The sequence below is a fragment of the Pantherophis guttatus genome, chromosome 7 (assembly GCF_059756535.1).
Source record: "Pantherophis guttatus breed Tessera chromosome 7, ASM5975653v1, whole genome shotgun sequence".
NCBI classification, from domain to species: Eukaryota; Metazoa; Chordata; class Lepidosauria; order Squamata; family Colubridae; genus Pantherophis; species Pantherophis guttatus.
Window position 1 is genome coordinate 50,086,411 of NC_142069.1, and position 22,256 is coordinate 50,108,666.

Here is a 22,256-nt window from a genome sequence, read left to right on the forward strand (position 1 = left end):
CGCATAATGCCCCCACCCCCAGAAATTTTTATGTTAAAATAAAAATTCTTAGCTCTTAGTATGGTAAACTAGAAAATTATAATAGCTGAACTAATGAATAGAAAAAGATAGATTATCTTTTTCTAACACAACATTAACTTTATGTTTATATATGATAATTAAAATATATAATAGCAAATACTTTCAGCTGTCCAGCCATAGTCATAGCCATCTTTTACCAGCAGGGCTTTTATATAAATTTAAGGGCTAGTAGGCATTGACTGGAATCCCACCAACAATTGAGCTTACAAAGCTCAATGGGGCCAGTAAGGCAGGACTTACAAGTTCAGGGCTTGCAAAAAAGAGCTGGAACAATGTGCCATTTGCTATAACATTCTTCCCTTCTTTGCTTTTAGAATATTTATGTTCAGAGTGTCTGGGAAGATATGTGCAAAGTTACAGATGTTCTTTTTCTGTTAGTTTATTTTAAAAGTATGAAATTCTTTATGCGATTATTATTGTCAAATAAATTTATTTAGCAGTGGAAGCAAAGTCTACTCTTATAATCATGATGGTATATTCTGAAAATATTTCTTTCTTTAAAACCAGAGTTAATAAATTGTTTTGTTATTGGGTAATATATGTTTGCCCAAAAGAATCCTAGATGAACATTAAGTCTCGGATCTAAAATTAATTAGCTGATCACTAATGGGTGGCAGTAAATAAATGGCCTTATTGAGAAAAGGAATATAAACAAAACTATGATCATACCGTGGAAGTGGACACTTGCCACTTAATCTTTCATCTTCTATGTAACGATAAAGCACATCTTGAGATCGTTTTAATAGAACAGAAAGTGCCATTCGTGAAATATAGCCTTCTTGAGGAGTTGTTACTTTGTTACTGAATGAAAACTGAAGCAGTGTTTCAAAACACATCTTGGAAAATTCCTCTCTCATGCGAATATCAATTTCTGCCTCTGTCAAAATCAAAAACCATCCTTGTTTTAAGAATTTATTTTAAAAGTAGTTAGTGGAATGAATAGTAGGACATATAAAGAAAGACAAAATATCCATAGTGAAAATTAACAGGGATAATATAAAAATGTATATGAAAGGATTAACAGAAAACTGATTAATCAACTTCGGCCATATCTACATTTTTAATGGTTTAAATTGTCAACTAGTCTAGAGAATCATTTTTTTCCCTATTAACTGGTAGAATTCCAAAGAAACTAGTGGGGTATCAAGGTCTTTTGAAATCAATAGCTTAAATGAGATGTAAATAATTTCTGTAATAAACATGCCTTAAACATGACTTTATTCTATCAGTTTCCTTCCTATCTTCTCCTTTGGGAAATAAAGATAATTCAACACAGAAGTAGAAATAATATATTTAATCGAACCTATTTCACTATATATTTGTTGATTGAAGTATTTAATCAGAATATTTAGTAACTGCATTGTCAAGACATGTTACAGTATGGAGAAATGATTTCTCAATTTGTTAAGTTTTACCTACAAGTATAAATATATATTTCTAAAACTTAATTTTTAAGAGCAGTCACTAAAACTATTGGGATTGTGAATATATTTTTTAAAATATGACTGCTATGTGAGCATAGGACTACATGTCAGCTACCCTAATGCCTCATTAATTCAAACATATTTTTTTCTGAACCCAAATGGCTACAAAGATATGAATTAAATAATACAAAATTTTTAAAAAGCTTGGAAGAATAGCTAAAATTATGTCTTTAAAATAAGCAGCAAAATTGTTCCCTGAGCCAGAACTCAGCCCATGTCAATTTTAAAGGACACCCTTTTTTGTTTTAGATCTGAATATTGCACACTACTGTTGAACATATTAAATCTTTTGCACTGAATTTTTATTGTGCCTGAATATTGCCAGCTGCCTGCAATTACTGCGAGTTCAATTCTCACCAGGCTCAAGGTTGACTCAGCCTTCCATCCTTCCGAGGTAGGTAAAATGAGGACCCGGTTTGTGGGGGCAATAAGCTGACTTTGTATAAAATAGAACACCGCTTAGGGGGGGCCAAAAGCCCTACTAAACAGGTATATACAAAAGTATGAAGGCTATTGCTTAAAAGCACTGTAAGCCGCCCTGAGTCTCCAGAGAAGGGTGGCATATAAATCAAATTAATAAAATAATAAAAAATAAAATATATATCTCTTTATATTCTTTTGATTGACATACCTGTAAATGAAGAGGACTGAGAATGTATTGAACCTTTATTAAGCATAGTCATGATCTGACCAACAAATTCCTTGGGAATAAAATTAGCATATGGCAGTATCTCTGTACTGATGAGCTGCACCACCTATAACAAATGAAAGACAAAGTTTTTGAAATAGTAATTTAGCAAACACTCATAACAAGACTGAAGCACAGACTGCAAAATTAAATGAAATTATGAATGATATCAGCAAATTGGAGTATGCTGGCCACTTTGTTTAGTATGTATATAAAAATCTTCTGCAAACAGATATCACAGCTGATAACAAAATCTACACTTTATACAAATTTAGCGATTATTATGATAAAATATTTTGTTATGTAAATATGAACTCTATATTTTCGGATGCTAAGAAATATATACTCACTTCAACATCAATATTTTCGTTTCTTTGAAACTCCTGAATAGAAAGATTATCTGGAGGTACACTGAAAGGCAAGTAAAAATAGCCTTAATTAATGGTTGGAGAACCATTTTGAAAAAATACCAAAGAAATTATCTTCACCATAGTAAATATTTCTATGGGAAAATTATTTTAATTAGACCTCAGAATATATCAAAGGTTTACAATTAGTTCATTATTTTCTTCTTTTACTAATGGAGAATTAAGACACATTTGTGAATCAATGGTGGAGTTGATATAATTTCTCTTTCACTACTTACAACATGAAGGAAGTATGTTTTTAAAACATATTACTTTCACAAAGCAAAAAACAAAACAGTGAAACTGGGCTTCCATATCAAGATTCTGGATATTTCACACCTGATATGGTATCAAACATTTGCAGCAGCAAGATAGAACCACAATGTAAATTACAGGAGACAGAAGGACCACAGCTCCTTCCAAACATATTTTATGATTATTAACTTCACTGCACAAAGCTTTATGGTGCTCTTTTAACTGATTTTGTGTGAAGGAAACATTGGATAACATGGTATTGTCAGATAATAGAAAAGATGCATAGAAATGTGTGGGACAACCTAGACAGAGGTGTCAAACCCAAGGCCTGCAGGCCAGATCCGGCCTACGAAGTGGTTAGATCTGGCCCACAGGGCAGCTCTGGAAACAGTGAAGGACTGGCCCACAGCCCGGTCCAGGCCAACCAGGTGCAGATCTACAACCTGGTGGTGGCCATCCGGGCTGGAACACGGTCAGCCTTAGATCCACGGGGGTCATCCTGGAGCAAGAGAGGGGGCACCATTGCCCTGAGCGCACACCCAGGAGGGCTGCCTCCTGTGTGCACACCCAGGAGGTGGTGCCGAGGTGGTGGGGTGACCCAGGGTGGCCGCGCAAGTCAGATTTAAGGCTGATTGCATTCCGGCCTAGCTGGCCGCCACCAAGTTGTAGATCAATGCTGTGCCCGCACCAGAACCTCCATGCCCTGCTTGCCGGTCTGGCCTTGCAGTCTGCGAGGCTTTCCTTTCACCGGGACTGCCCCCACTCCCCCATGGCAGGGGCATGCCACAGGTGGCACGGTGCTGCCAATATTCCCTCTCCCCTTGTCTCTTCCTGAGCACAGAGGAAGGAAGGAAATGGGGATGAGAATGGGGAATGAGAAGAAGGGAAGAAAGGGGAGGGAGGAAGGAAGAAAGAAAGGGAATACGGGTAGGGATAAGAGGAGTAAGGATGAGGGAGAGAAGGAAGGAGGGGGAAAAGGAGAAAGAAGGATGGGAATGCAATGCCTGCAATTACTGCAAGTTCAAATCTCACCAGGCTCAAGGTTGACTCAGCCTTCCATCCTTTCGAGGTAGGTAAAATGAGGACCCGGTTTGTGGGGGCAATAAGCTGACTGTATAAAAAAAGAACACCGCTTGGCAGGGGGGGCAAAGCCCTACTAAGCAGGTATATATAAAAGGTATGAAGGCTATTGCTTAACGCATTGTAAGCCGCCCTGAGTTTCCGGAGAAGGGTGGCATATAAATCGAACCAATAAATAAATAAATAATGAGAGGGAGAGAGCATCTGAGGGAAGTCCTGCCTTAGCACTTGGCCACAGCATACCTGCTGCCCTTTCGCCATTCCCCTTGCCCCCTCTTCTCCTGGTGGTCTCCCATCCTATAGTTGAGGTTGCTTCGGTAACAAAGCTGGGTCTCCTCGCAAGGAGACGGAGTGAGTTTCCCTCTGACCCACACACTTTGCCTCCTGCACACACCATGAGCAACCTGGCCAAGGAGAGTGAGCACTGCAGCAGCAGCCTCGAGGAGGAGATAAGTGCAACTGAGGGCCCGCTCAGGGAAGTGGGGTTATGCTGTGTTGTGAGGTCATGGAAGCTCAAGGGCCGAGCTCAGCACTTGCCCTCCATTGTCTAGGGCTCTGGGCAGTCCATGCCACTGGCATGGCTTGAGAGAGACGGTAAGGCTTCTCTGGTGGAGAAGGGTTTGGCGCTCACCTTGGTTTTGCCTTTCTCCGCTGGAGACAATAGATCCCCCCAGCCCTGCCCATGGCCTGAAATGAGTGATGTTGAGCTGCCCATGTCCACCCTAGCCACGCCCATCCAGTTATGCCTCCCCCCCCAAGGTCAACCACAACCCTGATGCGGCCCTAGTCTACTACTTGTTGTGTAACAGTTACTTTCATATGGTTATTGTATCGAGCAAGTAACAAATACTCATTTGTTTATACTTCTTCATCCACGTAGAGTCAGAATTATTTAGATAGGTGATTATTTTTTGTGCCTCCCTTTTAGTACTGTTGAAAGATGGCACCATACCCTGCCATGGTAAAGGCTCTTTTAAGCTATGAGTAAATTAATTCTGTTAGGTATGAGGCCAGTTTTAGAAAGTATATTATGTATTGGTCTGCTGGCAGTTTAGGAGCTCTACCTAAATCAGTTTAGTGTTCCAGATCCATAATAGGTTACTGAGCAATATAGTCCCTTTTTAATTCTTTTTGTAGAGAAAGACTGTACAGTAGGGTCTATATTTTGCAAATAAGGGAACTCATCTAGTAACACCTGCAGCTTTCTGACAGCATTGAGATGGGAAAGGCCCTCAGGTAATCAGACAGGTTTTAGCTACAATACTGCAATAAGAAGTTTGTTAGAGATTGGTAGAAATTATGTTTCCTTTCTTAGGGATTTTAATATAATACAATAGAACGAAAAAAATCCCAGCTACAACTGACTAAAAACAAGCCAAAAGAAACTACTCCAAATATCACTGTCATTATTTAATACAAAAGCACAATGTGGGGAAAAAATTCAAATTATTCTATTTCAAAACACTTGAACTCCATCCTCTCTACATTGCCCCACTATACAATTATTCTTTACCTTTTAGTAAACAAAAAGTTTTCAAAAGTGGTGGCTAACTCTGGCCACATACTGTCAAATTTTCCAGAGGAAGCATGCTGTCTAGCAACTGGTAACCCAATTGAGAGAACTTTAAGGAGTGAAGAGACTGCGAGTTTCCATGTGCTTTCTGAAGGGCAAGCATATTTCAGACTAAGAGGCATCCTTAGTGTCTGTCAAAATAAAATATTACATTGGTTTCAGTAAGATATATGTATATGAAACATATATGAAACTCAGCTGTACAGGTAGTCCTCAAATTACAACAGTTCGTTTAGTGACTGTTCAAAGTTACAACAGGACTGAAAAAATGACATGACCAGTTTCCACACTTATGACCGTTATAGCATCCCCGTGGTAATGTGATCAAAATTCAGATGTTTGGCAACTGACTCATATTTATGACAATTGCAGTGTCCCGGGGTTACGTGATCCCCTTTTGTGACCTTCTGACAAGCGAAGTCAATGGTGAGGCCAGATTCACTTAACAACAGTTTGACTAATTTAGCAACTAGTGTGATTCACTTAACAACTGTGGCAAGAAATGTCATAAAATGGGGCAAACTCACTTAACAAATGTTTCACTTAGCACAGAAATTTTGGACTCAATTGTGGTCATAAGTCGAGGACTACCTGTACTTGCATTTAAATCCCACTTACAAACAAGGAACAAACAACCTATAACTTTAGCTGGACTTAAATGCATAGGATGGGTATAGAGGAAGAGAAGTCACAACATGTAGCATTTAGGAATGAGTGAAATCTGGGGAATTTTTAAAAGGCATTTCATGTTGGTTCTGCAAATTATTAATAGGAAACCATCTCAAATAAATGGACATGCCATTCAGTATATTCAATGATTCACACATGTCGATATTAAAAATACTATTTTTCAGGTATTCTCTAAATATGGTAGAAAAACTGCTGGTTCTCCACTGTATAGCTCTGGGAAATATCTGCAAAATTTGAAGGGAGTATGTGAATAAGTAACAGCCACATACCAAGAAATATAGTGTCTATGGTTTGTCTTTCATTATGTTCATAAACATTAAAGAGTGCTAAGAGAAAGGATATACTTCACATAATGCGTAGGTAGGCTTTTATGTTACCTCAGCTCAGCTTTACAAAACATTAGAAAGACTTAAGACATTTGAACACTTTGGTCAGCCTCTTCTCTTTATTATATATGATAGGTACCACAGATGAAATAAAGACTTGAATGAATTCTGAATTACAATGCTCTTTAGTCTTACTTTAAAACAAGATAATGTATTGTTTTTGATTACTATATCTTCATATCCTTCAAATAATACTTGCTATCAGAAAAATGTTACAAAGAAATAACTAAATGTGATCCACACTGATAATTGACAAAATAAATGATTCTCAAAGAATAAAGATATGGGAGAGTGTAATTCTTGAAATAATAACTGAAAAAACAATAGTAGTAAGTCACTCTTAGGTTTTCATGCAAGTTTCATAATCCAACCTCAGACTTGGGAAACAATAATGCAGCTCATTTTAAAGAGTAATCTTAAAATCTATATAAAATATTTACCTTGATAATATTTTGAAGGACTCTTTCATTTACCACAGCTTTGTGACAAGCAGTCTTTTGGTACAGATCTACCACAACTTCTAAAGATCTTTCTGCAAATGGTACATAATTAAGTGCTACCCATTCTGCCTAAAACAAACAAACAGATTGTATAAAAGAAAATAAACAGGCCTAGTTGGTTGCATGCACATTTTTTGAAGATTATAAAAAGAAAAATATCTGATCCATGAATTTTTTTTTAAAGACATTCCCAGTCCCAAACATATATATATATGGAATTTTGAACTGGCAATTACATTTTGAATCAAAGACACTCTTAAGCACGTGCAATATTGCAGTTTATGAAGGAAGAATGTTAAGCATGATCTTTAAAGAATTTTAACTCACCGGTGCAAACAGTTGTATCTACAGTGATTCCATTGTGTTGCATAATAAACAGAATAAGGAAAAATTAATATATTTTTATACATTTTACCTATATCATTCTTCTGGTTGCGTAGTATTATAAGTGCAAATGTAGTCAAATCAGTGACATTATGTTTGAATTTCATAAAATAAAGTATTAAAAGTAAAATATATGATTTAATATTCAAATGAAAATGCAAAATTAGTTAAACCATCTTTGCTAACTAGGACATTTATTTTGATTTTATAATTTCTTTTCTTAGTAGAGTGTCAATATCAAGTAGGAAATTGACAGGAAAAAAAGGAAACTGAAAAACTTTAGATATTTATTTAATTAGTTGGTAACATAAATATTGGCCAAACTCAGTTGATTGATAATTATAAATTCATGCAAAACTAAATGTATTTTTCAATCTAAGCTTTTAAAAGTAAAACAGTTAAAACATCTCACCTGATTGAATTTTGCATTGGCAATGTGTTTTGTTTCTAGCTGTCCGTATTGTGGTGGTTTACAGGAAAATTCAACAAAAGCTAACAACTGATCAAAGATAGCAGGATACATTACTTGCATGTTTTCTGAACCTATGCATATAGCCTATAAAAATCAATTAAAAAATTAATTTTCCAGAAAATATTTAATTCATTGGAAAAATATGACATATGTATATAGTTTTGTGATGTATATTTTAAGAATGTGAAATGCTGTAGGCATTGGGTTTCTCTAGTATAAGAAAGCTTCATGAACTCTGTCACTGCTACAAAATACGTTGAACTGATAAAGCAGTCCAGTCTGCTGAACTAATTCAAAGGGTAATTACTTAACTGCTAAACTTTACATTAAATACATTAATTGATACATTAGTTAGAGTGGTAACAATTCAGAAATCAATGAAACTCTCACATTAGCTAACATCTGATTTACTTAGATACATACAATAGTAACAGTGGAAAATGCAGATCAGATAGAAAGGTAGAAACAGTATTTTTGTCAAATGTTAAAAAAAAAAAAAAAAAAGATAATTCAGGGCAATTGGTCCCTGAGTTATCTACAGATTATGGAAAGAATACAAAATTCTATAATAATAGTGGTGTGCATAATACCAAAGTAATTGATAAAGAAGAAAATATTTTGAAGGAAGAGTATAGTGATGATAATAATAGGTCAAAACAATCTGAATGGTATGCTTGTTCAAATGATCGGTCCCATCAAAAAATATTCTGACATAATGCTTCAGATAGCTATCACTTCATTTTTGTAACTATCCGAAGAAACAATATAAATATTTTTGAAGAGAATGGTTTCACAAGTAATAACTAGGCTAATATTAAATAATCTATATACTACAGGTAGTCCTCAACTTATGACCATAATTGAGCCCAAAATTTGTAATGTTAAGTGAGAAATTTAAGTTTTAGTCCATTTTATGACTTTTAAGTGAGTTTTGCCTTATTTTATGATCACATTTTTAGTGAATCACTGCAGTTCTTAAATTAGTAACACGGTTATTAAGTGAATCTAGTTTACCCATTGACTTTGCTTGTCAGAAAGTCGCAAAAGGGGATCATATGACCTCAGGACATTGCAAACATTATAAATGTGAACCACTTGTCAAGCATTCAAATGTAAATCACGTGACCGTGGGGATGCTGCAATGGTCATAAGTGTGAAAAATGGTCATAAGTCACTTTTTTCTGTGCTGTTGTAACTTCGAATGATCACTATATGAACTGTTGTAAGTCGAGGACTACCTGTATATTGAGCATTTGTCAATACATTTATCTTCTAGTTGACATATGTAAGAAATTGGTCCATTCAGAAATCCAAGAATCAATAAGCATTATGATTGTTGAGTATCTGCTTAGAAAGAGCATCTACCTGTATTTTGGCTGTTATTATGTGTTATCTGGCAGTGCGTAACTTATTAGAACAGCACAGGATCCCCAGGTTGTAGGGAGAAGGAACGTTCTATGAACCAATAGCTATTCCATTTCTATATGCAGCTAGAGGGGCTTTATGGGATGATGTGGAGGATATTAATGAGTTATATTTTGAAGAATGAGATTTTGCTCCCTATTTATCTGCATTTCTTTTACAACCAATGTTGAAGCATTACAACTGAGGTTGTTTTTAATATTTTATATCTTGAATCCAGAATCAAAACATTGATAAACATTCTGCATTTTTATTTGGTGGCTAACTTCATGTAACTCTTGCCTTTACTGTTTGTTTATATTCTAGATAATGGGCAGCTTTGAGTCTTAAATTAGATTCTTCTTTTAGCTTGAATTGTTTTCAATCAAAGTAATTTAAATCAGCATAGATAAGAACTTCATTTATTTAGATCAAGACTTCTCCTTCTTAAGTGATACTACACATCTTACTACTAAAGCAGGGGTCCTCAATACCTGTGCTAGGAACTGGGCCACACAGCTGGAGGTGAGTGACGGGTGAGCAAGTGAAACTGAAACCACCACCCCTTCCAGGTCCATGGAAAAATTGTCTTCCACAAAACCGGTCCCTGGTACCCAAAATATTGGAGACCACTGCACTAAATACTATAATTTTTTCAGTTAATTGGTTTATTTTTATACTGTTTTCTTTTACATTTAAATCTCTATTTCCTTGTACCCTGTACCCATTGTGCATGTAGAGACCATGTCTTAAAAGCATTCCTGTATTTTAAAAAGCCATAATCCATGATATTTTTGAAATTAAATATTGAATACAAAATTATAAATGGAATATATAAATAGCAAATAAAAAAAATGGTAAACAAAAATAAAACCCCTAGATTAATATAAAGAAATAAAGTTAAATAGCTACTTGGTACGATTAGTACATTTACTTTTCATTAGTGAAAGTAAAATGACTAGTTAAATAATTTAGTTCTGGAATATGACTTAATTTATTCTTTTATATACTAAAAATAAAAAATGGTAAATGCTTAAATTCAGTTAACAGATTAAATGTAGGGTTGCATACAGTATTTACATCTATATTACATATATACCTATCATGCTTTTTCTTTTGGGTTAAGCACTATTATGTATAATGAGAGAAAAAGAATAAGAAATAAGATACAGAAATTAGGATGAGAAACATAGCTCAATTAGTTTACACTAAAATCATTTATTCTACCTCTTTAAACCTTTCTGTCCTTCAAACCATCCTTACTTCAATTATGTTGATACAATGCCTTTCATACAAAACATTTTTTAAATGTTCCATCTTTTTCTTTTTGAAGATTCCAGTAATTCCAATTTACTCATGTTTACCTTTTCTTTTAACCCATCGTTATATACCGTATTTTCCGGCGTATAAGACGACTTTTTAACACATGAAAATCTTCTCAAAAGTCAGGGGTCGTCTTATACGCCGGGTGTAGTTCTCCTGTAACCAGGCAGACCAGCCCGAAAGGCTCTGACGAGCCTTAAATGGCTCTGGCGATCCCAGCTCTGGTGATCCCAGCTCTGACAATCCCAGCTGAGTTCCCTGCAACTCAGCTGGGATCGCTAGAAACCACGTAAAAGGAAAAAAGTTTTTTCCCTTTTACTCTGACGATCCCAGCTCTGACGATCCCAGCTGAGTTCCCTGCAACTCAGCTGGGATGGCCAGAGCCAAGTAAAAGGGAAAAAGTTTCCCCCCTCCAGCTTGCTTACCTCAGCTGCTAGTCGCAACGCTTGCCTTGCTTTGCTTGCCTGAATCTATTCAGGCAAGCAAGCAACTCCCTGCCTGCAATCAAGCAAGGAGTTAGTTGTGGACTTCAACTCCCAGAATTCCTCAGCCAGCAAAGCAAAGCTGGCTGAGGAATTCTGGGAGTTGAAGTCTACAAGTCTTAAAGTTGCCAAGGTTGGAGACCCCTGTTCTATTGGGTAAGTTTTTTTCCCCTTTGGGAGCTTTAAAAAAAATAGTCAATTGGGGTTTTTTTAGTTGTTCTTTTTTAGACCTAGCCATTTAAAGTTTAGGAAGTTTTAAATTTAGCTTTCATATAAAAATAAAAATAAAATAAAATAAAACAATATTTGTGCAGCTTTCTGAGATTTAGTGTGTTTCTGTAGTGTTTCACTCCAACTACACAAACACACAAAATCTCACAAAGCTGTATGTAGAATTTTGTGTGTGTAAAGTGTGAAAGTTGGTTTTTTGGACTTTTTGTGGCTGTGTGAGGTTCCTGCTTGTTGCAGGGGCCATTTTGGGTCTAGCACAGCTGCTTTTACATTGTGGGTGAGCCAGTTGTGTTGTGTTGTGTGTGTTTAGAGTGTGAAAGTTTTTTGGGGGGCTTTTTGTGGCTGTGTGAGGTTCCTGCTTGTTACAGGGGCCATTTTGGGTCTAGCACAGCTGCTTTTACATTGTAGGTGAGCCAGTTGATGTTTTTTAATTTTTATTTGGTGTGCATTGGAAGAGGGGCAGTCTTATATGGCGAGTATAGCCCAAACCCTATATTTTAACAGGAAAAGTTGGGGGTCGTCTTATACGCCCAGTCGTCTTATACGCCGGAAAATACGGTATCTGTTTTGTGGCTCTATAGCATGGGTCCTCAAATTATGGCCCGTGGGCCACATGCGGCCCACCGAAGCCATTAATCTGGCCCGCACAGGACCACGCGGTTGCCCTGCCCATCCTTCAGCAGAGCGCAGAGCTTGCCTTTGGGAACCCTGTGGGCTGGCACTGAAAAGTAAGCCCAACAATTTTGGCCTGCAGAATGCTGCTGGAGGGGTGTATGTGTGTGTGTGTATGTGTATGAAAGGAGGCCAAAAAACAGGTGAAAACGGCCCATCTTTGGCCAAAAAAATGAGCCATTTTTGCCTGGTTTTAGCCTGAAGAATGCTTCTGGAGGTGGGGGGTGGATGAAAAACAGGGTGCAGAGATGTCCCAGGAGGCCAAAAAAAGGGTGAAAACAGCCTGTTTTTCACCTCCCCCGCCTCCAGAAGATAGAGACAGAGGGAGAGAGAGAAAGAGAGAGAGAGGGAGATATAGAGAGAGAAAGAGAAGGAGAGAGAGAGACAGAAAGAACGAGAGTGAGGGAGGGAGGGAGAGAGAGAAGGAAAGAGAAAGAAGGAAAGAGAGAGGGAGGGAGAAAGAGAGAGGGAGAGAGAAAGAAAGAGGTAGAGAGAGAGATAGAAAGAGGGAGAAAGACAAAGAGAGAGAGAGAGAGAGAGAAAGAGAGATTTCTCAAGCTCCTTGGGGCTGAGAAGAATTGCTGCAAAACTGAGTTTTCTGAAGTGGACCACTAGACTCCTAAACAACTGAAAAAACGATCTAGTAAAAAGAAAAGGCAACCGAAAGAGCAAACAAAAGCAAATAAAACACCCCAGAAGCAAAACAAATTAAAGTTTAATGTTAATTGTTCAATGGACTGTTAAATTGGCCACAGCCACCTAGTCACATGCCCTAGCCATGCCCACCTAGCCCCGCCCCCCCAGCCGATCCGCCCCCCAACAGTCTGAGGGACTGTGAATTGGCCCCCTATTTAAAAAGTTTGAGGACCCCTGCTCTATAGTAATTCATTCTTTCTATATTTACTTTTTTATATTTGTCAATCATTTTTATATTTAATCAACTTTGTTAAACAACAAATTTGTTGTTGATCCTGTCTCTTCTTGTTTCATTAATTTCACTGAAACTTTATTGGATGAGAATTACACTGATCAAGATCTATCAATTTAATTTATATTTTACATATACATTACATTTTAAATGCATTATACCACCTGCAAATTAATTTCAGATTTGTATTTTCAAAAAACGTTTTCTCGATTCAGAAAATATGAATATAATGTTAAAGAACTCTGACTGGCAGGATCTAGCAAGAGAGCCTTCTCTGCTGTTGGAATATTCTTCCCTTGGAGGTAAAGCAGACCCCCCACTACCCTAATTTTCTGAAGAGCAGTTAAACATGGCTCCGTGGCCTTGCATGAGAAGCTCAGAGCAGCACACAGCTGTGGGGCTGGTTAGTCTCTGAATCACCTTTTAACTAATTTTAATCAACCACCTCTTAAATTTTTAACTTTTGAATATACTGTTTTATATTTTAACATTTTATTGTATACTGCCCAGAGTCCATATCTGAGGGATAAATGTGAAAAAATAAATACATAAAAAATAAATTAAAAATGTAACATTAATCTATGTTGTGACAGATTTTTTGAATAAAGAGTACTGAGCAGACACTTGAAACAGTATTTCTTTCAAGATGTAGGAAAATTATTTTAAGCAATTAAAGTTAATTATGGTTATTAATATATAAGGCCATGGATGACAGCATAAAAGAAATTTGAGTGCTTTTCATATAGTATTTAAAAATTGTTACCTTTTGTAAGACATCTAAAGCTGTAAGTACAGCTTCTTGCAAACTTGTTAGAACTGCCTCAGTATATGATGGTAAGATGAAAGGAGATGCATCAGAACTGATTGGAACAGAGATTGCACCATGTAGAATGACGCCTAGTTTTTGGAGATCATCCATACTGAAACCTGTTTTAATGTGTTGATAAAGGGCTGGAAATATCTGTATTAAAGCTGTAAGAAAAGGCTGGCTGGGAATAAAAGTCATTTTATCAAAAGAAAGTGGGGGCTTTGTACTTTCTGAACCAATTCTAAACCAACTGTTCCATGCAGCCCACCAAAGATCCAAGTCTTCAATTTCATCAGTTATCACAGGGGGCTCAGTTGCACTATATTTTCCAATCCTTTCTCCTATAGAATCAGTTCTCATAAAAGATCTTCCAAGGCCAGTGGCAGTCACTGATCCTATGAGGACAGGCACAGGAACATTAATAGCAGGTGGTGTATCAGGTTTTTCAGTTTCTCTAACAGGAGATACAATTTGTAAGATTTCCTGAAAGCTTTTCAAAGCAGCCAAAGAAACCTCATTGTTTTTGCTGAGTGCAGCTGACTGAATGTGATCAAGAAGAACATCCCAAGCTTCAGAAAAATCTCCTGTTAGGGAAAAAGAAAACACAGTAAGATATGCTTCATTATTACTATGATATATATTAAAAATAGCTCACTGGTTAGAGAAAAAATGATTTGTTATAAAGTATACAAAATATGATACATTACACTACTCTCCAAGGATGTGTGAGATTTCATCAGCCACTCTACCTCCATGGACACCATCCCAAATCTACTGCCCAATCCACTATTAAACAATACTATGCAAATTCAAGTTAGGAGACCATTTCAGGGTTAAGGTTAGTCCTCTGTTAAAGCAGAATGTCAATTAAAGCTTAATTTACATCATTTGTGTCATTTCACCACATTTGTATCATTACACAACTATGTGTGTGATAGTTACAGATGGTCCTTGCTTAATGAGTACTTGTTCAACAACCATACAAGCTTATGCTGGTGCTGAATGAGTGGTTGTTATTAGTCCTCATGATTATGATCATGGTCCAGGTGCTTGGTGACTAGCTTACAACACTGCAGCATCTTGCAATCACATGATTGCCATTTACTACCTTTATTGCTATCTTCCTACAAGCAAAGTTAATGGGGAAATTGGCAGGAGGTCGCAAATGATAATCACATGACACTGCGCTTAATGCAATGGGTTTGTTTGACAAGAGCCAGAACTTCCATAGTGGTTGATTACATGAAATTGCATTTTACAACTGCATCACTTAGCATCAGACATTCAGTCCTAATTACCTGTATATAAATGATGAAAATTTAAAGGAATCATATGAACTAATTCAAAAACAGTGGACTCTGGTACCTTGGGATGCTGTTTTGATAGAAAGTTTTTGGTTGCACTTGAAATTCATTAAATTGAGATCCAATTAACAATAAGGAAACAGGATTTTTGTCATAAAAGGAAGAAATTACTTTTCAATTAATGCAAAATCAGCAAGAAAATCTTATGACATAATGAAGTAAATAAATTAACTGAATTTGTATTAAAAATAAGAGTTATAAATATAATCAAGATGAAAATTAAATTTCTTATTCATGCATAATACATCTTCAGAACCAAAATGTCTATATAAAAACCCTGACTTAAACATAAATAAGAATCCACTGTACCTAAGGACTGCAACAAATACCGCCGTGTGTTGAATATTCTAGCTACTCCAGCCAATGTTAGTACCCATGTCTCAGCCCACTGTTTCTCTGCTGTATCTCGTGAATGGTGAATGAGAATGTTACCACCACCAGATTCAATCTTCTCTTTATCAGCAGTTGTAGAAGATTCCCGCACTCTATCCAGCAAATGAAAGAGAACCTATAAAATATTTAAGATCTTTAAACTAATATTAATAAATAAACACATTGGCATATGTCTTTTCTGTGAGGAAGAATTTGTAATTGGCATTTTATTTCATTTTACTTCAAATCAGTTTTGACTCCTGGCAACTACCTGGACTAGTCCCTGCAATTTTCTTGGCAAGATTTGCAGAAGGGATTTTCCATTTTTCTTCCCAGGGCTGAGAAAGAGAGACTGGCCCAAGATCATCCAGTTAGCTTCATGCCTAAAATAGGCTCACGGTCTCACAGTTTCTAGCCTGATGTATTAACCACTACACTAAACTGGCTCTCATTCTAATTTTACTACAATATAATTTTAAGTTGATTTACCACCTTTGATACAGATTTAAGTGTTACAACAGAGCTAGCGTCTTTAAGTGCTTTTCCTTTGAAATTGAGTAGAATTTTAAAACATTAATTAAAATAAAAACAGTTGTTGCTTATACTGTAATAAAGAATTAGAATCATATTAGGCCACTTTCTAATTTCACTGAATTCTAAAAACATGCTCAAGTGAGAATATTGATTCCATTAACTAGAGATTCAAAACACAAAATTGATTTAGATAAAAAAGAGAAAGAAAAGGAAAAAAAAGAAAAAAGTGAAGAGGACATTGTATGAGAGAACTTTATCTAAATGAGAGGACAGCAATCATTGATTTTTGCCATCTCTCTAGTTCAGTCACATGGTTTGCTTAGTTGCTATGTTTCTCAGTAACAATTTTGTTGGAACCAATTGCAGTCGCTAAATGATGTATGTTGTTGGGTTCCATAAACAGTATTTAATTGCAATCCAATACAGTAATTTGATGATGCGCAAGAAACAGTCCATATAGTTTTTTTTGACTTTTCCAAGCAAAAACTTCAATTTTCAATAAGCAAGTAGTTGCCTTTTCAACAGTATAACTCAGTCTTCTAATTCTATAAACTATATTTGATCATTTACCTGTTGATAGAAATAACTGATCTCACTTTTTAGCAAATTATACCTATATCTATTTTTCATATATGTAAAAGAAACTTTCTGGAGTGTCAGAGCACTCCTCTCAGAATTTACAGTTTCCAACTTAGGTAGGATGCAAAAGGAGAACATAATAAATACAGCTGAAAAAAAGTGAAGTCATACACTTAGCATCTTTGCTTATATGTAATATACAGTGGATTCAGAAAGTAATCAGACCCCCTTCACTTTTGTCAATTTTGTTATGCCGTCTGATTCTGCAGTTGTTGAAATTCATTTTTTTCTCATTAATCTAGTACCTCATAATGACCTCAGTACCTCATAATGACAAAGTGAAAGCAGAATTTTAAAAATGTCTATAAATTTATTAAAAAGAAAAAACTGAAATATTACATTATTGTAAGTATTCAGACCAGGGGTGAAATGCTTCCGGTTCAGACCGGATCACCCGATCCGGTAGCGATGGAGGTGGGTGGTTTGGAGAACCGGTAGCAAAAATCCCTGCCCCCTCCCCCATGCCCAGCTAAGCTGCACAATCATCAGAGGCTTTTTTTTTTACTTTTAAAAGCATTTTTTCTACAACCTCTTCGGCCGAAAAAATGCTTTTAAAAGAAAAAAAAAAGCCTCTGATGATCACGTGGCTCAGCTGGGATCGTCAAAAGCTTTTAAAAGAAAAAAACCCTTTTTTTCTTTTAAATGCCTCTGACGATCCAAGCTGAGTTGCCTGATCGTCAGAGGCATTTAAAAGAAAAAAAGCCTCTGCTGATCAGGCAACTCAGCTGGGATCGTCAGAGCCTTTTGAAAGCATTTTTTTACAACCTGTTCGCTGAAGTAAAAAAAAACAATTGGCCACATTACCTCCCCCCAAGCCACACCCACAGAATCGGTAGTAACAAATTTTAGATTTCACCACTGATTCAGACCCATTATTCAGTACTTTGCTAAAGCACCTTTGACAGCAGTTACAGCCTCGAGTCTTCTTGGGTATGATGTGACAAGCTTTGCACACCTGGATTGGGGGATTTTTTGTCATTCTTCCTTGCAAATCCTCTCCAGCTCAGTCAGGTTGGATGGCGACCATCGGTGGACAGCAGTGGTGGGATTCAATTTTTTTAACAACCGGTTCTGTGGGTGTGGTTTAGTTGGGGGGTGTGGCTTGGTGGTCATGTGACTGGGTGGGCATGGCTAGCTGGTTATGTGACCGGGTGGCCGTGGCTATGTGCATAGGGACTACTCAGAGGGCTGAAAAAAGTCATTTCTGACTGGTCCTCGCACTTATGACCATCCTCACATTTATGCCCATTGAGGCATTCTTAACAACCGTGTCAGTCATTTCACCACTACTTCTCTTCACCACGGTGACAAGATAGGGTGTAAAACGTAAAATGTTAGGACAGTCGTAAGTTCGAGGACTGGTCAAAAGTGCGAGGACCAGTCAAAAATAACTTTTTCAGCCCTCTGAGTAATCCATATGCACAAAAGGATACAGCAATAGAGAGGGATGAAGGAAGGAGAAGAGAGATGGAAGAAAGAAGGAGAGAGAGGGAAGGAAGAGAAGAGAGGAAGGAAGGGAAGGGAAATTAGAGTAGGAGTGAGGGTAAGAGAGGAAGGAAGAGAGGAGGAGAAGGAAAAAGGAAGAGGAAGTAGGGAGGAGAAGAAGTGGGGGGGGGGAAAGAAAGTAAGAAGGAAAGAAAAGAGAGAGGTGGTAGGTTTGAAGAGAAAGATTGCTGTACAGTAAAAAAGATGAAAGGAAAGAAAGGCAACCCCAAACAAATATAAAGATATTAAGATAAAGAATGAATTGTTAAACTTTAAAGAATAAAAGAGAACAAATATGAATAAATAGCAATAATTAGAAACACACATACAAACATACAATTTATTTTCTTTGAACAGAGTATTTGGCCAGTTCACAAATTTAAACAGTGTTTAGTCATTTCCAATTAAATTTACAATTTCTATCTTTCCTTTTTGCCATATTTATTCCTTATCTATTTTTTAAAAAACCAATATTACCCTTCATCCTCATCTCTAATCTTAATCAAATTCAATTTTCCCCTTCTATTCTATATTATACCCCTTCCCATTGTCATCTATTTTTATATCCATCCTCACATTGGTTAATTATGTAATATTACAGTTGTTTAATATAAATTCAACTTTTTAATATAAATCAATTAGTTATACAACTATCTTTTTTGTATATTAATCAATATGAACATGAATATTCCAATTATTTCCATCCAATTTCTTACAAATCAATTAATTATATTTACCAATAATAATAAACCAAATAATTTCCCCCATATATTCCTCCAAACCACAACTTAACCATTTCTGCTTTCAACACAATATGCAATTAATAGTATCTCAATTATTACAATTCACTAGTTAAATAGAACTTTTTTTCTTTTGTGTTTTAAATTCTTGAACTCTCCTCTTTTTCCCTAAATTTCCCATTGTTTGCACCTACCTTTTTGGTGAGGAAAAAGAAAACAAATCTGCCTGCCTAATTTTCTAACGTTGCAGCAACAGCAAAGCCAACAGCCTGCTTTACTTTCAGTTTCGTTTTTCAGCATAGCTAGGGGGAAAAAAATCAGCTCAGCACTCTTTGCAAGCAAGCAGCAGAGCCCTCCACAAAACAGCTGAGAGCAAATCAGCTGAGAGTCGGGAGGCCGATCTAATCAATGGGCTAATTAGCCTATGCTGAAGCTCCGCGGGCCAATAAAATTACAAAAAAACACTGAACGGTTTGTTAAATTGCTGGCTCGCCCACCACTATTTATTGGCAATAAATAGTGGTGCGAAGGGGCGGGGCAAGGGGCAGGGCGAGCCAGCAATTTAACAAACAGTTCGGTCGAACCGCCTAGAACCGGCAGAATTCCACCACTGGTGGACAGCCCTTTTCAGTTCTCTCCAGAGATATTCAATAGGATTCAAATCAGGGCTCTGGCTGAGCCACTCTAGGACATTCACAGGTTGTCCCTAGGCCACTCCTGTGTTATCTTGTGCTTAGGATTGTTGTCATGTTGGCAAGTGAACTTTGACCCATTCTGAGGTCCTGAGTGCTATGGAATAGGTTTTCATTGAGCATATCCCTGTACTTTGCTCCATTCAGTTTTCCCTCAATCCTGGCCAGTCTCCCAGTCTCTGCTGCTGAAAAACACCCCCAGAGCATTTTGCTGCCACCACCATGCTTCACTGTTGGGATGATGATAGGCAGGTGATAAGTGGTGCCTGGTTTCCTCCAGATATAACGTTTAGAATTGAGGCCAAAAAGTTCAGTCTTGGTTTCATCAGGCCAGAGAATCCTGTCCCTCACAGTCTGAGTCTCCTTCAGGAGCTTTTTTGAAAACTCCAAGCAGACTTTCATGTGTTTTGCACTGAGGAGAGGCTTCTATCTAGCCACTCTGCCATAAAGCCCAGAGCTGTGGAGGGCTGCAGTGATGGTTGTCCTTCTGGAATTCTGTCCCATCTCCACACAGGATCTCTGGAGCTCAGTCAGAGTGACCATCAGGTTCTTGGTCACTTCTCTTACTAAGGCCCTTCTCCCCTGATTACTCAGTTTGACTGGGTGACCAGCTCTTGGAAGAGTCCTGGTTGCACCAAACTTTTTCCATTTGAGAATTATGGAGGCCACTGTGCTCTTAGGAACCTTCAATGCAGCATAAATTTTATTGTATTGTTCTCCAGATCTGTGCCTTGAAATAATCCTGTATCTGAGCACTGCAGGCAGTTCCTTTGACCTCATGGCTTTTGCTCTGCTACAGTATGCATTGTCAGCTGTGAAGCCTTCTATAGAGAAGTATGTGCCTTTCAAATCATGTCCAATCAATTTATCACAGGTTGACTCCAATCAAGGTGTAGAAATGTGTTAGCAACGATCAAGAGAAATGGGAGGCACCAGAGCTAAATTACAAGTTTTGTTGCAAAGGGTCTGATTATTTATGCCAATATGATATTTCAATTTTTTCTTTTTAATAAATTTACAGACATTTCTAAAATTCTGTTTTCACTTTGTCAGTATGGAGTACTGAGTGTAGATTAATGAGAAAAAAAATGAATTTTAACAACTGTAGAAATCAGGGTGCAGCATAACAAAATTGACAAAAATGATGGGGATCTGAATACTTTCTGAATGCATGTACCATACTTTTATGTATTTATTTATTTATTGGTTCGATTTATATGCCGTCCTTCTCTGGAGACTTAGGGCGGCTTACAATGCGTTAAGCAATAGCCTTCATACTTTTGTATATACCTACTTAGTAGGGCTTTCGCCCCCCCCAAGCGGTGTTCTTTTTATACAAAGCCAGCTTATTGCCCCCACAATCCGGGTCCTCATTTTACCTATCTCAGAAGGATGGCAGGCTGAATCAACCTTGAGCCTGGTGAGATTTGAACTTGCAGTAGTTGCAGGCAGCTGGCAGCTAAGTGCTACTTAACAGCACTTTAGTCTGCTGCGCCACCAAGGCTCTTTTCTGAGTATAAGATGCATTTCCCCCCCTAAAAGAGGGTGGAAATATTGGTGCATTTTATATACACCGAATACCATTTTTGGCCTCCCGAAGCCCCGCCCCCGTCCCACTTTTGCAAAAAACGGGCCCGTTTTTCACAAAAATGGGATGTACTTCCCAAAAATGGTTTGGGAGGCCTGCAGAGTGCTCCTGGGGGCTGGGGAGGGCAAAAACGCAATGTGTGGGGGTTTTGGGAGGCCAAAAACGGGCCTGTTTTTTGAGAAAAATGGATCAGTTTTTCACAAAAATAGGTGTTTGTGCCCTCCCCAGTCCACAGGAGCACTCTGCAGGCCTCCCAACCCCCCTGCGGGCCCTGTTTTAGCAAAAACTGGGCCAATTTTTGGCCCCCCAAATCCCCCACGCGTCGCATTTTTGCCCTCCCCAGCCTCCAGGAGCATTCTGTAGGCCTCCCAAACCCTCTGAGGTTTGGAGGCCTGCAGAGTGCTCCTGGGGGCTGGGGAGGGCAAAAAACTTTTTTTTCCTTGCTTACCTCTTTGAAATCTTGGTGCGTCTTATAGTCCGAAAAATATGGTATATGATAAATCACTACAAAACACATGTTGCAAATACAGTCAAATGTAATTTACAGGCCTAGAAAGATTGGTGACAGAAAAAAATTGGTACACGTCCAAATTTGCACTTTAAAATCTAATAAAAAGGATAATTTTGTCTTATATTTATATAAAAAAGAACTGGGATCAAGCATATTTTAAGAATAATATTATTACATATAAACATCAATACCTTCCATATAACTGTATGCCATGTTGAATGCTGAAGTAAAGTTCCATGAGCACCAATTGTAGAGAATAGTGTCTGCCCAGCACTCTTTCTAACTGCAGGGCGGGGATCTACACAGAGTTCACCGAGCTTGGCATATAGGCAAAGCCAGAGGCAATCAAATGGTGGTGCTGGATGGAAGGGACGGTTCAATGTTATCCCGTTTTCTTCTGCTTGCTTCTGTAACACTGATTCTTCCTTGTTTAATTCCTTTTCAATAATTTCACCTCTTTGGAAGAAATAATCTGAAATATTCCAC

General features: G+C 37.4%; 1 protein-coding gene across 8 annotated transcripts in view; it reads right to left on the bottom strand.

The window, feature by feature from the left end:
• Window positions 1–22,256, bottom strand: part of MON2 (MON2 regulator of endosome-to-Golgi trafficking) — a 175,708-nt gene that overhangs the window by 92,332 nt on the left and 61,120 nt on the right. For 4 of the 8 annotated variants that reach the window (XM_087874127.1, XM_087874125.1, XM_087874123.1 and 1 more), the window contains exons 24-33: window positions 21,962–22,255; window positions 15,519–15,717; window positions 13,801–14,429; window positions 7,941–8,084; window positions 7,472–7,489; window positions 7,085–7,213; window positions 5,509–5,699; window positions 2,604–2,664; window positions 2,197–2,320; window positions 751–958 (exon numbers count right to left, since the gene is read on the bottom strand). In XM_087874127.1, the coding sequence (XP_087730253.1) occupies window positions 751–958; window positions 2,197–2,320; window positions 2,604–2,664; window positions 5,509–5,699; window positions 7,085–7,213; window positions 7,472–7,489; window positions 7,941–8,084; window positions 13,801–14,429; window positions 15,519–15,717; window positions 21,962–22,255 (1,997 nt within the window). The remainder of the gene's footprint in view (window positions 1–750; window positions 959–2,196; window positions 2,321–2,603; window positions 2,665–5,508; window positions 5,700–7,084; window positions 7,214–7,471; window positions 7,490–7,940; window positions 8,085–13,800; window positions 14,430–15,518; window positions 15,718–21,961; window position 22,256) is intronic. The other 4 variants (XM_087874128.1, XM_087874126.1, XM_087874124.1 and 1 more) reach the window with 1 other exon arrangement.